The sequence below is a fragment of the Lynx canadensis genome, chromosome B1 (assembly GCF_007474595.2).
Source record: "Lynx canadensis isolate LIC74 chromosome B1, mLynCan4.pri.v2, whole genome shotgun sequence".
Taxonomy (NCBI): Eukaryota; Metazoa; Chordata; class Mammalia; order Carnivora; family Felidae; genus Lynx; species Lynx canadensis.
Window position 1 is genome coordinate 44,471,101 of NC_044306.2, and position 16,051 is coordinate 44,487,151.

Genomic DNA, 16,051 nt, shown 5'->3' on the forward strand with positions numbered 1-16,051 from the left:
GGGGTGCCTGGGTGACTCAGTCGGTTGAGCGACCGACTTCGGCTCAAGTGATGATCTCACGGTTTGTGAGTTTGAGCCCCGCGTCGGGCTCTGTGCTGACAGCTCAGAGCCTGGAGCCTGCTTTGGATTCTGTGTCTCCCTTTCTCTCTGCTCCTACCCTGCTCATTCTCTGTCTCTCTCTGTCTCAGAAATAAATAAACATTAAAAAAAAAAAAAAAAAAGAAGCCTGTCTTTGGGGCACCTAGGTGGCTCAGTCGGTTGAGCATCTGACTCTTGATTCTGGCTCAGGTCATAGTCCCACAGTCATGGAATGGAGCCCTGCCTCAGGCTCTGGGCTGACAGCACGAAGCCTGCTTGAGATTCTGTCTTTCTCTTCTTCTCTCCTCTCTCCACCCCTCCCCCTGCTCGAGCATGCACATGTGCTCTTTCTCCCCCTCTCAAAATAAATAAACTTAGAAAATAGAAGCCTGTCTTTAACAAGCCTTCATTGAATAGGAATAGTGATGTATTTTTAAAAACTCTACATTCTACATTTTGAGACATATGTTTATCATTTACTGAGAAAATAGGTACTGTTCAAGAGAGCACAATAATGGTCCACTTTTCAGAATGCTAAGTAAAATATATTTCTGTAGGATTTCAAACATTGTAATTTTTTTTAGTAAGGGCTATGTCATTTTCTCTGAATTTTAAATATGCTGCTTGCTTACTTACCTATTTAACTTTGTGTGTGTCGGGGGGGGGGTAGAGTGTGTGTATGTGCACACACTAGCAAGTAGGGTTGGGGCAAAGGGAGAGGGAGAATCTTAAGCAGTCTCCACACCTAGCGCAGAGCCTAACATGGGGCTCAATCTGACGGACAGCGAGATCATAAACCTGAGCTGAAATCAAGAGTCAGACGCTTAACCAACTGAGCTACCCAGGAGCCCCTTACCTATTTAACTTTAAAATTTTATTTTAGCTGAGATATAAGGGGCCTTGAGATTGAGACGTGATGCCCCCCCACACACACACACAATTTTTTTTAACATATGACAGAAACCCCCCCAAAAAAACTTGGCAGTTGAATACATAAGTAATTTTATACTATATGGCAACAAATACAAAGTTTCAGAAGGCAAATGTCAAACCAAGGGGAGGTATTTTTACTTCTACTTTAATAAGAAAAGACAATACCTTACCTAGAACAGGGAGCAAAGAAGAGAAAGAGCCAGGTTGCCAAAGAAGAACAAATAGAAAATAAATATGTAAAAAATGCTGCGCCTCACTAAAAATAAGTATATGTTAAGGACAAAGAGGTTTTTTATTTCATTTTGTTTTTGTTTTTTTCCAATTAACAGATTGTCAAAGATTTAAGAGTAATAAGTTTTTGGCTAGGGAGGGCAAGGGAAAGGAGTGCCCCCCAGGGCAGTCTTGCATCACATATTAAATTGTAACAGTGTCTACCTTTTGATTCAGCTCTTCTCTTTAAGGAATTTATTTAAGGAAAAAAACTGGACAAACAGGAAAAAATGTATTTATAGGGGTATTCATTAAAGTATTATTTTTAATTGCAAAAATTTGAAATAACCAAAATGCTCAGTCAGTGAGGGATTTCTCAAATAAATTATAGTGTATCCATAACCGTAAAGGGATAATGCTCATCTCTATAGTAACATGAGATGATATCCAGGGTATATAGTTGAATTTAGAAAGCATGTGAAAGAGCATATACATTATCTTTCCATGTGTTTATATAGTTAAAAAAAAATGCTAGATCTAGATATGTTTTCAGACCCGAAAGAAAAACATCAGATGTTAATAGTATAAGGCATAAGATTTTAAAGGGTGTCATTTATGGGGCGCCTGAGTGGCTCAGTTGGTTAAGCGTCTGACTTTGGCTCAGGTCATGATCATGCAGTTCGTGAGTTCAAGCCCTGTGCTGATCTGTGCTGACAGCTAGCTCAGAGCCTGGAACCTGTCTTCAGATTCTGTGTCTCCCTCTCTCTCTGTCCCTCCCCTGCTCGTGCGCTCTCTCTCTCTCTTTCTCTCTCTCTCAAAAATAAGTAAAACATAAAAAAATTTTAAAGGGAGCAATTTTAAGTTTTTGTTACGCATTTCTGCATTGTTTTAACTTTTAAACACACACTGCTTTTTATAATTAAAAATCTGTATCATTCCAGGGTGGGCAGGAGTGCAAGTTTGACAATTAATAGATAAGACATTCCTGGATAAGAAATAGCTAAAACAGCGTAGGGGCACCTGGGTGGCTCAGTCAGTTAAGTGTCCCACCTTGGCTCAGGTCATGATCTCATGGTTCATGAGTCTGAGCCCCACATCAGGCTCACTGCTGTCAGCACAGAGCCCACTGCAGGTCCTGTCTTCCTCTCTCTCTGCCCCTCCCCAACTTGCACACAGACTGAAAAAATTTTAAGTTTTTGTATATTTACTGTTCATACTGATTATTCTATATACTACCAAAACTTACCTCTTCAATTCTTGACTTGCCCAATTGTTAGAAACTGTCATATGTACCTCACAGATGATTTCCATTTAGTGATCGCTATGCTATTCAGCCATTGCCTGTTTTCATTCAGTTATGTTTTCATTCTGTTCCACATCCCACATTTGTTATGATGTAGGATGAATTAGATTCTGAAATACACACTGACATAACCTAGTACATTTGACCAAAAACTATTTACTCTGGTTGATTAGAGGAAGAAAATGTTCATTTGAATGGAGTGGTCATTCTTCACTATAGCATCAGTTTATTCTCAAATGGTTCCCTTGACTACTAGAAATCAACTTTTATACCTTGAAAGACAATCTTACTACTAAGATTGTCAAATTTGGAGGAACACATAACTTTTCTAGGATTGAAATTGGTTTTGGAATAGTATTGGTAAATTCTAACTCTTAAGTTGGGTAATGAGTTGTTATTTTTAGTTGTTATGCTTTATAACTTATATGTTCATGATATTCCTTTGTATCAGGTATTAATTTTTAAAGGAAAAAAAACTAGATGAGGAGTTTAGGGTCTAGTTGGTTTAGTCTGTGTTCACTATTTCATTAGTTCACTGATCAATATGTTTTTTTTATTAATTTTTTGTAATGTTTATTTTTGAAAGAGAGCATGTGTGAGCAGGGGGGGACAGGATCCCAAGTGGGCTTTGCACTGACAGCAGAGAGCCCAATGTGAAAGTACAAAACCTTTTTTCTCCCTCGTGCCAGCCATGTAAAGAATGGTATGATTTTTCAGTGTCTTGATTGATCTAAAATTACTTTTGTTTTCAGATGGTGGCCAGCAGAGATCTGCAATCCCAGGTCTGTGCCACTGAACATCCAGGGCCTTAAGCATGACTTGGGGGACTTCCCTGTGTTCTTCTTTGGTTCTCATGACTACTATTGGGTACACCAGGGCAGAGTGTTCCCTTATGTTGAAGGAGACAAAAGTTTTGCTGAGGGACAGACTAGTATTAACAAGACCTTCAAAAAAGGTAAGTTGGATGATGTTTACAGTGGCTCAAAACCAAGACTCAGCAGTTGATTTCTCTGTGTCTCCTCACTTGCACTTGACATGTTACTGGTATTAGAGAACTTTCACCAGGTGTTACAATCCAGCATCCAGAAGTATCCAATCACATTAGAGCACATCTTATCCAATCAGTTAGAAAAATACATTTCAGTATGGTAGACTCTGCCGTCTGTATGAAAAGAGTATCTTCAGTGATCTTTCTACAAACATAGAGATTATTTTGGAAATAGTCTTCTTAATCCAGTGAGGCACCTTTGCCACAGAAGAGTAGTAAAAGCTTCCCATGAAGTGCCTTATAAGTGTTTTGCAACACGTTTCCAGGAAGTTTGACTTTCTGGGTAAGAGTAAAAGGAATTTAAATCTAGTACGAGATAAAAAGCTGGGTTTTTTTGGTTGGTTGGCTATTTTTTTGCTTTACTTGGAAGCCTCTGATTATTGAAGTAGGACCTCTTCTCTAAGGCAATGGCTTACGCAGAGCACAGTGTTCAGCTATAAACGAGTTATGTCCTATTTCAGCGTTATCCTATCCTGGTGGAAAATGGTTATTTCCAGAATAATTTTAAAAAGAACACCCCAGGCCGGATTCAGGGCATTGGGAAGGCAATGTAAAACTGCTCTCCTAACAGTCTTTGTTTTTTGTTTTTTTGTGTGTGGTTTTTTTTGTTGTTGTTATTTATATACTTTGTTTTGTCCTATTGGCAGCACTGGAAGAAGCTGCAAAACGTTTCCAGGAATTGAAAGCACAAAGAGAAAGCAAAGAAGCACTTGAGATTGAAAAAAACTCAAGAAAACCCCCTCCTTACAAACACATCAAAGTGAGTCGTTACCCATGAAACATTGGTATTTGACAGGCAAAAGGAAATGCATCGCCCTCTTAGTAATTAGAAGGCCCTTTTTGACTTATGAAGACTTTTACTGATTATCACCCAGTCTTCTGTAAAGCAAACTGAGAGCTTTTGTTGGAAGCATAAAATGGGAGCCATAGCCACTGTGCTGTGAGGAGGAGTCTTTGATAAGCCCTCTCACACCTACGAGCAGCATGTTCCCTGTGAAACCTTGTTCTTGCCCTACCAGGGCTGTCCTGCAGCAAGTGAGAGGATAGGTATTTAGCTCCTTTACAAATTCTAGAAAGCCCACAGTTGCTTTTAGTTATAAATGCTCATTAATTTAGTAGAAGAAATACACATGATAAATAAGTGAGAATTCACATCAGATTTTGATATTTGTGTCCAGTATGAAGAGGCCATTTTATTCTTAGCTTGTTCTTAAGTTATTCAGGGGGAAATTGAAATCAAGATATATAAAGAACCTTTCTCAGAATCACACCACTATAGCAAAGCCAAGAATTTCATGGATGTGTGAGGTTCCTGTTCACATTCCTCCCTCTCATTCGTGATTTGGTTTTCCAGGCTAACAAAGTAATAGGAAAGGTGCAGATCCATGTTGCAGACCTGTCAGAGATCCCCCGCTGTAACTGCAAGCCTGCTGATGAGAACCCGTGCGGCCTGGAGTCGGAGTGCCTAAACAGGATGCTGCAGTACGAGTGCCACCCGCAGGTGTGCCCGGCTGGAGAGCGGTGCCAGAACCAGTGCTTTACAAAGAGGCTCTACCCTGATGCAGAAATCATCAAAACAGAACGGAGAGGCTGGGGCCTCAGGACCAAAAGGAGCATTAAGAAGGTAGCCTGGGACAGAGGCCATGGGTGCGGTGGGACAGACCAGGGCTGTGCCTCTCAGAAGATGCTTCATCTCCTCCTAGGGGTGAAATACATAGGGATTTTTGGCAAAATTTTGAAGCTTCCCAAGTTGAAAGTTTGGCACTTCTTGAGCAGAGCAGAAGTTGTAGGAAGAGGCAGTAATAAAATGCACATAAACTTTGGATGTCCTATGGTCAGTCATAAAAAGGAGAAGGGACATTGGTCATTTCCTTTTTTTTTTTTTTTAATCTGGTTTTAATTGACTGTCTTTATACGTTTTTTTTTTTTTTACATTTATTTTTGAGAGACGAAGCACACGTTGGGGAGGGGCAGAGAGAGGGGGGGAAGACACAGAATCCGAAGCAGGCTCCAGGCTCTGAGCTGTCGGCACAGAGCCCAACGTGGGGCTCAAACTCACAAACTGTGAGATCATGACCTGAGCCGAAGTCGGAGGCTTAACTGGCTGAGCCACCCAGGTGCCCCTCCTTTTTTATTTTATTTATTTTTTTTAAAGCTTATTTATTTTGAGAGAGAGAGAGAGAGCACAAGCGAGGGAGGGACAGAAAGAGAGAGAATCCCAGGAAGGTTCCACGCTCAGCATCAAGCCTGACACAGAGCTGGATCTCATAACCATGAGATCACAACTTGAGCCAAGATCAAGAGCCGGACTGAGCCACCTAGGCGCCCCCATTGGTCATTTTCTATTTGAAATATTTTTGACCTGTTAAGCAAAAGAGATGTAAAAGGCTTAGTAAAGGCAAAAGAGTATGAAGGTCAGAACATCCTGGGATGGAAACTAGCAAACCCAAGCCTTGCACCAATGTCACAATTCCTTGGCTGTGAGGATGTGGCCAAGTCACTAACCTCCTTGAGCCTCAGTTTCCTCCACTCTCAAGCGGATGTATCATAACCCTTGCCCTACACTCTTAAAAGGGTTGTTGCCAGTCTCAAATTAGAGTATATGTGCAAAAGCAACTGGCAAAGGTTGAGATCTTTAACACTTATAAATTGTCTTCATTCTTGGGGCCCCTGGGTGGCTCATTCGGTTAAGTGTCTGACTCTTGATTTCAGATCAGGACATGATCTCACAGTTTGGCTCGTGGGTTTGAGCCCTGAGTTGGGCTCCACACTGACAGTGCAGAACGTGTTTGGGATTCTTTCTGTCTCCTGCTCTCTCTGCCCCTTCCCCACTCGTGCACGCTTGCTTGCTTGCTCTCTCTGTCTCAAAATAAATAAACTTTAAAAAAATAAATAAATTATCTTCATTCTTACACTTTGAGGCGCTTTTTCCAAGCTGTCTCTTTGAAGAAAAATTTTTAAATGCAAATAACTCAAAGAAGAATGAAAATCACCAGCAAATCCTAGTGTTCAAACAGTGGCTCTCAAACTTCAGAGATCCCAGGAATCTCCTGGGATCCTTGTTGAAAACAGTGTCCTACTGAACTATCTAGGGACAAGCCTGAATAGTGTGCGGTTTCAAATGAGGCTCCCTTTCGGCCCTCTCTTCCACCCCCCCACCCCTCCACTCCCCGCCGCTTGCCCAGGGCCAGTAGCGAACTAGCAAGAGTGCAGAGACTCTCAGTGAGAGAAGGTGGACATAGTGGGAATTAAAATTACTCTTGACATTTTTCTACCTGGAAAAAAAAGAAAAATCATCTTTGTGGTTAAAAAGTACTGTAGGAAAGAGAAACAATACAAAAAAGATAATAAAGAGTGAAATTCTTTCATCCCTTCAATTCCTGGTCTCCTCACCAGAGATGACCATTGTTAATAGGTTGTCATGTAGCCTTTTATGTATACAAATACATAGTCCTATATCCTATACTTATAGAATCTTTAAAAACAAATATACATATTATTTTATCCCACTTAATATATCATAAACATCCCTTTATGACAACCCATATAGATTTCTGCTCATTCTTTCTTTTTTTTGCTCATTCTTTTTTTAACTAAACTCCCATTGTATTCTATAGTAAAATGTACCATAACTTATAACCTATCTTCTAATAAACTTTATATATATATATAATTTATTTAATTCTGTAGTGAACATTCTTGATTTTCTGTCTTCATGCACCCATTTCTATAGATTAGATCACTTGAAGCGAAACTCATTCATTAAGCACATGTTTGTGAAGCTGCTTCTATGTGCCAGGTACTACTCTAGGCATTTGGAAAAACAGTAGTGAACAACATACCTTTGTGGGTCTGCTAGAGACAGGTAATAAACAGATATGTAATGCTAGGTACCACTAAAATGCTGCAAAGAAAAATAATACTGTCAAAGGGGATGGCTGGTGACAGGAATTGTTATTTTAAATTGCTTGGTTAAGGAAGGCTGAGGGGTGCCATTTGACCTGAACAATGTGGAAAAAAGGCATGCATTTCAGGCTGAAGAAAGAGCAAAGACAGGGGCCTTAGCATGCTCCAGGCACAGCAGGAGAGCTAGTGCATCTGGAGAAGAGTGAGGAGGAGAGGGGTGAGAGGCAGGAGATAGCAGAGAAGGTAGCCTGGGGCCAGATCTTATGGGAACTTAGAGACCACAGGAGGGAGACTTCTGGAAGTTGTTAGTGGGAAGTGACTTGATCTGACTGGATGTATTCATTTTCTATTGCTGCCTGACAATAATACTACAAACTTGGGAACTTATGATGTTACACACACTTTATTTTCTCACAGTTTCTAGGGGTCAGGAGTTGGGCAGTGCTTGGCTGGGTCCTCTGCTTAGGGTCTCACAAGGTTTCAGTCAAGATGCTTCTAGGACTGGATTTCTCATTCTTGTGCCCCAACTAGAGAAGGATATACTTTCCTGCTTGCATGGCTATTGGCAGAATTCTGCTCTTTGCAGCTATAGGTCTGAGAGCTTCAGGTGGTTTTTGTTTGGGGTTGTTGTTCTTGTTGTTGTTTTGCTGCTATTAGCCTCTAGAGGCTGCCCACAATTCCTTGCCACACGGAGTTCCCCGACTTGGCTATTTGCTTCCTCACAGCCAACAAGGGAGAGACACTCCAGCAAGATGGATGCTAAAGTCTTGATGTAACAGACTCCCAGAATCACATACATTCTGTCATCTTTGCTGTATTCTATTGGTTAGAAGCAAGTCGCAGGTCCTACTCACTCAAGGAGAGAGAATCACACCACGGCATGAGCGCTGGGAGACAGGCATCTTGGGGGCTGCCTTAAGTATCCGTGTGCCACCCTTGTGTTTCCGAAAATTAACTCTGGCTGTAGTCTGTGGAATTTATGATCATGGGGAAGGGCTAACAAAAAGGAGACCATTGTTGTCCAGGAGAGAAATGATGGTGGCATATGGACTACCAGGGTTGTAGCTGAGCCAGAGAGAAGTGGGTACATTGCTGATATTTTGAAGGCAGAGCCAACAGGATTCACTGATCATTAAATATATGGATTGGATTGCTTGGCCAAAGGTCATTGACATTTAAAATGTCATTAGAATGCAAATTTTTTTTAAGTTTTTTTTTTTTTTTTTAAATAATCTCTACACCCGACGTGAGACTTAAACTCATGACCCCAAAATCAAGAGTCACATGCTCTTCTGACTGAACCAGCCAGGTGCTCCTAGAATGCAAAATTTTTGGTGGTACTTTTAAGCCATGCATATCACATACATAAATTTTGCCTATGACTTCAGGGGAGGTGTAGGGGCTATCCTGAAATTTATCCAGTTTAATATCATGTTAACATCTTTTATTAATTTTTTAATGTTTATTTATTTATTTTTGAGTTGGGGGAGGAGGGGCAGAGAGAGGGAGACAGAGGATCCCAAGCAGGCTGTACACTGAAAGCGAAGAGCCCGATGTGGGGTTTGAACTCATGAACCGTGAGAACATGCCCTGAGCTAAATAAAGTCAGACACTTAACCAACTGGGGCACCCAGGCGCTCCTAACATCTTTTAACAGTAGTTGCATTTATTTTAAAATGTATTCTAATTTATTAAATTGATATAATCAAGAGAAAAGAAAATACAGTCAGGATTATTCTGTCCAGTAGCACTTGAGGAATTGCTAATGTAAGACAATTGCTCTTTTACAAAATAGTTGGAAGTATATATTCCTGAAAAGCAAAATCATAAAGACTTAGTAGCAGCATGGAAAAGATTTTTGACTACTACAAAGCTGTAATCATCAAGACAGCATGGTATTGGCACAAAAACAGACACACAGACCAATGGAATAGAATAGAAACCCCAGAACTAGACCCACAAACGTATGGCCAACTCATCTTTGACAAAGCAGGAAAGAACATCCAATGGAAAAAAGACAGCCTCTTTAACAAATGGTGCTGGGAGAACTGGACAGCAACATGCAGAAGGTTGAAACTACACCACTTTCTCACACCATTTACAAAAATAAACTCAAAATGGATAAAGGACCTAAATGTGAGACAGGAAACCATCAAAACCTTAGAGGAGAAAGCAGGAAAAGACCTCTCTGACCTCAGCCGTAGCAATCTCTTACTCGACACATCCCCAAAGGCAAGGGAATTAAAAGCAAAAGTGAATTACTGGGACCTTATGAAGATAAAAACTTCTGCACAGCAAAGGAAACAACCAACAAAACTAAAAGGCAACCAACGGAATGGGAAAAGATATTTGCAAATGACATATCGGACAAAGGGCTAGTATCTAAAATCTATAAAGAGCTGACCAAACTCCACACCCGAAAAACAAATAACCCAGTGAAGAAATGGGCAGAAAACATGAATAGACACTTCTCTAAAGAAGATATCCAGATGGCCAACAGGCACATGAAAAGATGTTCAGCATCGCTCCTTATCAGGGAAATACAAATCAAAACCACACTCAGGTATCACCTCACGCCAGTCAGAGTGGCCAAAATGAACAAATCAGGAGACTATAGATGCTGGAGAGGATGTGGAGAAACGGGAACCCTCTTGCACTGTTGGTGGGAATGCAAATTGGTGCAGCCGCTCTGGAAAGCAGTGTGGAGGTTCCTCAGAAAATTAAAAATAGACCTACCCTATGACCCAGCAATAGCACTGCTAGGAATTTATCCAAGAGATACAGGAGTACTGATGCATAGGGGCACTTGTACCCCAATGTTCATAGCAGCACTCTCAACAATAGCGAAATTATGGAAAGAGCCTAAATGTCCATCAACTGACGAATGGATAAAGAAATTGTGGTATATATACACAATGGAATACTACGTGGCAATGAGAAAAAATGAAATATGGCCTTTTGTAGCAACGTGGATGGAACTGGAGAGTGTAATGCTAAGTGAAATAAGCCATACAGAGAAAGACAGATACCATATGGTTTCACTCTTATGTGGATCCTGAGAAACTTAACAGGAACCCATGGGGGAGAGGCAGGAAAAAAAAAAAAAAAGGTTAGAGTGGGAGAGAGCCAAAGCATAAGAGACTGTTAAAAACTGAGAACAAACTGAGGGTTGATTGGGGGTGGGAGGGAGGGGAGGGTGGGTGATGGGTATTGAGGAGGGCACCTTTTGGGATGAGCACTGGGTGTTGTATGGAAACCAATTTGTCAATAAATTTCATATATATATATATATATATATATATATATATATATATATATATATATAAAAAAGAAAAGATTTTTGATACATTGAGGGACAAAGGCCAAATATGGAATTTGATTGTACACAGCCATCCCTCTTCCTTTCGCACATAACAGATCCTTGCAAATGTGGGCCAGAGCCAAACAAGGGACTTCCTGTAACAAGGTGATTTCTTTCTTCAAAATTAAGAAAATATATATTAAATACTGAATTACAGCTTACCTTTTTGCCATAGTCTTTGAGGACAGATTTCTAGCTCTATTAAAGTTCTTGTTTTGTTATTTTTATTCATAATTTAATTCATAGTTAATGGGTATTTTTTTAGTTGTTTTTTGTTTTTTTAAAGGTTTTATATTTTTAAATAACCTCTACATCCAACATGAGGCTCAAACTCACAAAAAAATAAAAGTATCACTACATTTTTGCCAATAAATTTGAAAATTTATATGAATGGATTCTTAGAAAAGCATAATCATCACCACTCCCACAAAAATAAATTAAAAAATATGAATAGTTCTATAAACTATTAAAGAAATTGAAACTATCATTAAAAACCTTCCAACAGGGGCGCCTGGGTGGCTCAGTCAGTTAAGCATCCTGCTTCAGCTCAGTTCATGATCTCAGGGTTTGTAGGTTTGAGCCCCGTGTTGGGCTCTGTGCTGACAGCTCAGAGCCTGGAGCCTGCTTTGGATTCTGTGTCTCCCTCTCTCTTGCTCTCTCTCTCAAAAATAAACATTAAAAAAAAAAAAGAAAAAAAAAAAAAGACGTTCCAAAAAAGAAAACTTTAAGCTCAGATGGTTCCACTGGTCAATCTGCCAAACATCTAAAGTTAGAAATAATGTCAATTAGAATAGAATAGAATTGAATAGAAAGAAGGAACAAGACAGATGTGGTAAAAATATATGCAACAAATAGGATAAGGGATCATGTTTTGTTGCAAAGAGTTCACATATGGAGAAAATATATGCAACATATGAACAAAGGTGCCACCTGCATGCCAATGAATGACAACCACCATTTGTCTCTAGGGTTAAAGTTGTACTTCCAGCAGTCTTTCTGGTTAATTCTCTTGGATTACATTACACATACAGTGTTAAAGAATGCTTTCAAATATAACACACTGGTTTTACACTTATGTGTTATGTGCTTCTCTACAGGGTGAATTTGTAAATGAATATGTCGGTGAATTAATTGATGAAGAAGAGTGCAGATTGCGAATCAAGCGAGCCCACGAGAACAGTGTAACTAATTTTTATATGTTAACTGTTACCAAGGTAAAATTGCTTTTTTTTGTAAGAAAAAAGGATTCTTGGTTTTTGTTTCATGGTCTTAGGTTGAACTCCATTTCCTCTAACTTGATTTTTTTTCCAGGAGAGTTAGAATGGTTTGAAGTAGCCAGTGTGCTACCAGCCACAGTGTGCTTCTTAACACCATAGTGCACCGTGGCTGGTTAGTGAAGCTTTGCATGTGGCATGTGAGGTGGCCCTGTGAGTGGAGAGACAGCCAGGACAGGGCAGACATGGTCACGGAAGAACCTGGCCCTCAGTTTCTCCATTACTGATGGAGACCATCAGCTCTGCCATGCTGAGTTCTAAAGCACCATTAAAGTTCTGATTTAGCAAAAATTCTAACTCTGAATTGTTCTGTATACTGAAACTTCATGTCTGAGTTAGGACAAATGAATGAAGCCATAAGCAGGATGACAGGAAAACTGCTAGTTTAATCCATGAGATTGTAAGCCACCTTTGCTGTGCGTTCTGTCTGTATCTCACCTCACTTCTGCAGCAGCCCTCTGCCATGCAGGGGACAAGAAACTGAGGTCCAGCCATGACAAGTGATCTGTTGAGTGCAGAGCAAAGACTAGTACCCATCTTTCTGGTGTTCCAGGCTATCCCTGAAACTGAGGGAATACCATTAAAAGTAAGAACTAGAAATCACTTAAAAGCTTATTCTCTTGGTGCCTGGGTGGCTCAGTCGGTTGAGCGTCTGACTTCAGCTCAGGTCATGATCTCGCTGTTTGAGCCCCGCATCGGGCTCTGTGCTGACAGCTCAGAGCCTGGAACCTGCTTCAGATTCTGTGTCTCCCTAATCTCTCTGCCCCTCCCCACTCGCACTCTCTCTGTCTCTCTCTCAAAAAGAAATAAATATTTAAAAAATTAAAAAAAAAAAAAACTTACTCTAGGAGCACCTGGGTGACTCAGTCGGTTAAGCGTCCGACTTTTGATTTCAGCTCAGGTCATGATACCACGGTTCATGAGTTCAAGCTCCATGTCAGGCTCTGCACAGACAGTGCAAAGCCTGCTTGGGATTCTCTCCCTCCCTCCAGCATTCACACTGTCTCTCTCAAAATAAATAAACTTTAAAAACAAAAAAGCTTATTTTAGCTGATATGTCATTGTTTAACAGTTTTACAACTTTCATGATTGTAACTTTCATAAACATAAAATACCAATTATTTCTGATTACTGAGTAAGCCCTTCACATCCTCCCCTCACTGGCAGGGACCCTCCAGCCATCTTGACAATGCTGGGGAGGCCCCGTCCTCCAGAGCTTATCCAGATTATCAGAGTTTGAATTCAGGGGCCAGATTGTTGAGCTTTTGACTGTATTCTGAACATCAGTGTAAGTGAAACAGAAGGAACAGATGACTACTAAAGAGTATATCCCACACGACAGCCCTTCCATTGATCAAATCCCAAAGTCTTCATTCAGAGACCAAGTCTTTCATTTTTCCTCCTTCCCTCTCCGTGGCCTACACTCTTCTCCATTTGCCCCCATGGTCGTTTCGCTGCTTGAGCAGAGCAGGAAAGGAGGGCTGACAGCAGAAAACCATAGCTTCCACCCCACGCGGCTCACCGATCTCTGTGCTCTGGCATTGCAGAATGCCCTTCCTCAGCCTGTGGCCAACTGATCTTCCACATAGCATTATTCTGTGGTCTATGTCTAGAAACAAACTGGAAGGAAGGAAGGAAGGAAGGAAGGAAGGAAGGAAGGAAGGAAGGAAGGAAGGAAGGAAAGAAAAGCTAAATTCTACTTTATCTTAAATGCTTTGACTTGAAGGTCATCAAATAAAGTCAAGAACTTAGTCAACAGCTCAGAGAGCACATGATGTCAGATTTGTCAGCCGTCAGACATCGGCTGGTAGCAAAAAGCTGCTCCCTGTGGCTCTTGACCAAGTTGGCTATTTCTGAGAGAGACTTGTACTTAGCTTTATGTTAAAGGCACCTTTCATTTCTTTTCTTTCTGAAGGACCGTATAATTGATGCTGGCCCCAAAGGAAATTATTCTCGCTTTATGAACCACAGTTGTAATCCAAACTGTGAAACACAAAAGTGGACAGTGAATGGAGATGTTCGAGTTGGACTTTTTGCTCTTTGTGATATTCCTGCAGGTAAAAAACCAGCATGCTCCCCATGCCCTCCTCCCTGGGCAGGACATCCCTCAAGGTTTGAGGCTTAAGGATTTATTCAAATAAGATAGAATTCTATTTAGAATTATTATCTGCCGTTAAGAAGTGAAAATCTGTGTCCTGCAAAAGGGAGTTTAAGCAAGCAGAGAGGATGTCACAGAATTCTCTGGGTCCTTGACCCTAATGAATTACTTCTCCAAGTTCTTGCTGTCTGTGCGATATAACCAGATGCTTAGGCTTTTGTTTTCTTTTTTAAAGTATTAACATACTGTGTTAACTTCAACTGGTGTCTGGGCTTGTTTGGTGGGGGGGTGGGGGGTGTTTGTTTTTTAGTTGGAAGATCATCTGTTTCAGGGTAGACATAAAAAGCTTCTGAAGCCAGCTGCTGCTTCCATTTTTCCTTACCCATCTAGCATCTTAACAGCAGAACTTAGTTTCTTCTCTGCTGGGTTTGTAGGAAAATGGGTAAGAAGAGAAGAACTATAGCTAGAAGAGATTAAAGGCATTCCCGACGTTGTGGCCTCTTCAAGACCAGCTAAGAGAAAGCTTGGACCTCCCAGCTCAAATCCCTGGGTCTTTGGTGTAAATAGTAAATCTGCGTGGTGAATTCTTTTCTGATCATAATCTAAAGCATTAATCACCAGAGATGGTATGGTCACCAAGATGCCATGGTCCTATTATTCATTCAGAAATTGGTGTAAATTAGCTTTAGGAAAGCAACTAAACCAGAACCCATTTGTCTTGAGCACAGATTTTAGATTCTTAGTCTCTGTTACATGGATCTTGACCACTTCAATGAAAAGGATATGACGACTTCTGTAGACTATTTTTGCTGTCATCACTGGTGGATGGGGATGTTTTCCTCTATTGTTTTTCCCCATCACTGTCTTCTGTGTGGAACACGGGTGAGGGAAAAGCCTTCATGTCAGAATTATGTCTCTCTTTCATTGTGAGTGTGTGTCCGTGGCAGCATTTCTCTTCCCCATGATTTGAGTATGAATAATTATTTCTCTTGTTTTAGGGATGGAGTTAACATTTAATTATAACCTGGATTGTCTGGGCAACGGCAGAACGGAATGCCACTGTGGAGCAGAGAACTGCAGCGGCTTTCTGGGAGTGCGGCCGAAGGTCAGTCGTGAGGGAAGCAAGCACCCCAAGCCAGCGGGAAATCAGGAGTGGGGCTGCTCAAGAAGTGCATGACCATCTCAGGAAAATGCTGGCAAATGGGTACCTGGATTAGTTCGAGGGACAGTCGTTGTGGTAGCCAGAGTTTAGAATCTCTAACTTTCTAACGAAGCATATCAGTGAGATCTGTCAGGTTCTGAAAATGTGTCTGTATTTCTGATTGTTTTTGAAGTTACCAGTATCCTTTTCAAAACTTTTTTTTAAAATTCACATTCTATTTAAAACCACTGAGTGAGGCGGTTTAAAATGTTTTGTGTCCTGGGGCGCCTGGGTGGCACAGTCGACTGGTTAAGTGTCCGACTTCCGCTCAGGTCATGATCTCGTGGTTTGTGAGTTCGAGCCCCGCATCAGCTGTCAGCTCAGAACCCACTTCAGATCCTCTGTCCCCCTCTCTGTCTGCCCCTCCTCTGCTCGCTCACGGTCTCAAAAATAAACACTAAAAAAAAAATAGTGCGTTCTGTGGTATGCGAATTATGTCTCAGTATCCTTGCAATTTAAAAAACAAAGCACCTTATTCAAAAGTAGTGAAAATGAAGCCATATTTTCATGTTCATACTGTTATGGGATAAGTCCTCCCAGTGGTTTTTAGGTCATTGAACAACCAAATTTAAAAGAGCTTAAATGAATGTGGGGTTGTGGGAGTTCCTGTTCTGTGTGAAGTTTCACGCACCGTGTTCA

General features: G+C 40.8%; 1 protein-coding gene across 5 annotated transcripts in view; it reads left to right on the plus strand.

Moving 5' to 3' along the window:
• The window catches only part of NSD3 (nuclear receptor binding SET domain protein 3), a 119,253-nt gene that overhangs the window by 96,572 nt on the left and 6,630 nt on the right, over positions 1-16,051 (plus strand). For 3 of the 5 annotated variants that reach the window (XM_030312600.1, XM_030312601.1, XM_030312604.1), the window contains 6 exons: positions 3,277-3,479; positions 4,220-4,332; positions 4,927-5,196; positions 11,937-12,053; positions 14,029-14,170; positions 15,210-15,316. In XM_030312600.1, coding sequence (XP_030168460.1) covers positions 3,277-3,479; positions 4,220-4,332; positions 4,927-5,196; positions 11,937-12,053; positions 14,029-14,170; positions 15,210-15,316 — 952 coding nt within the window. The remainder of the gene's footprint in view (positions 1-3,276; positions 3,480-4,219; positions 4,333-4,926; positions 5,197-11,936; positions 12,054-14,028; positions 14,171-15,209; positions 15,317-16,051) is intronic. The other 2 variants (XM_030312602.1, XM_030312603.1) reach the window with 1 other exon arrangement.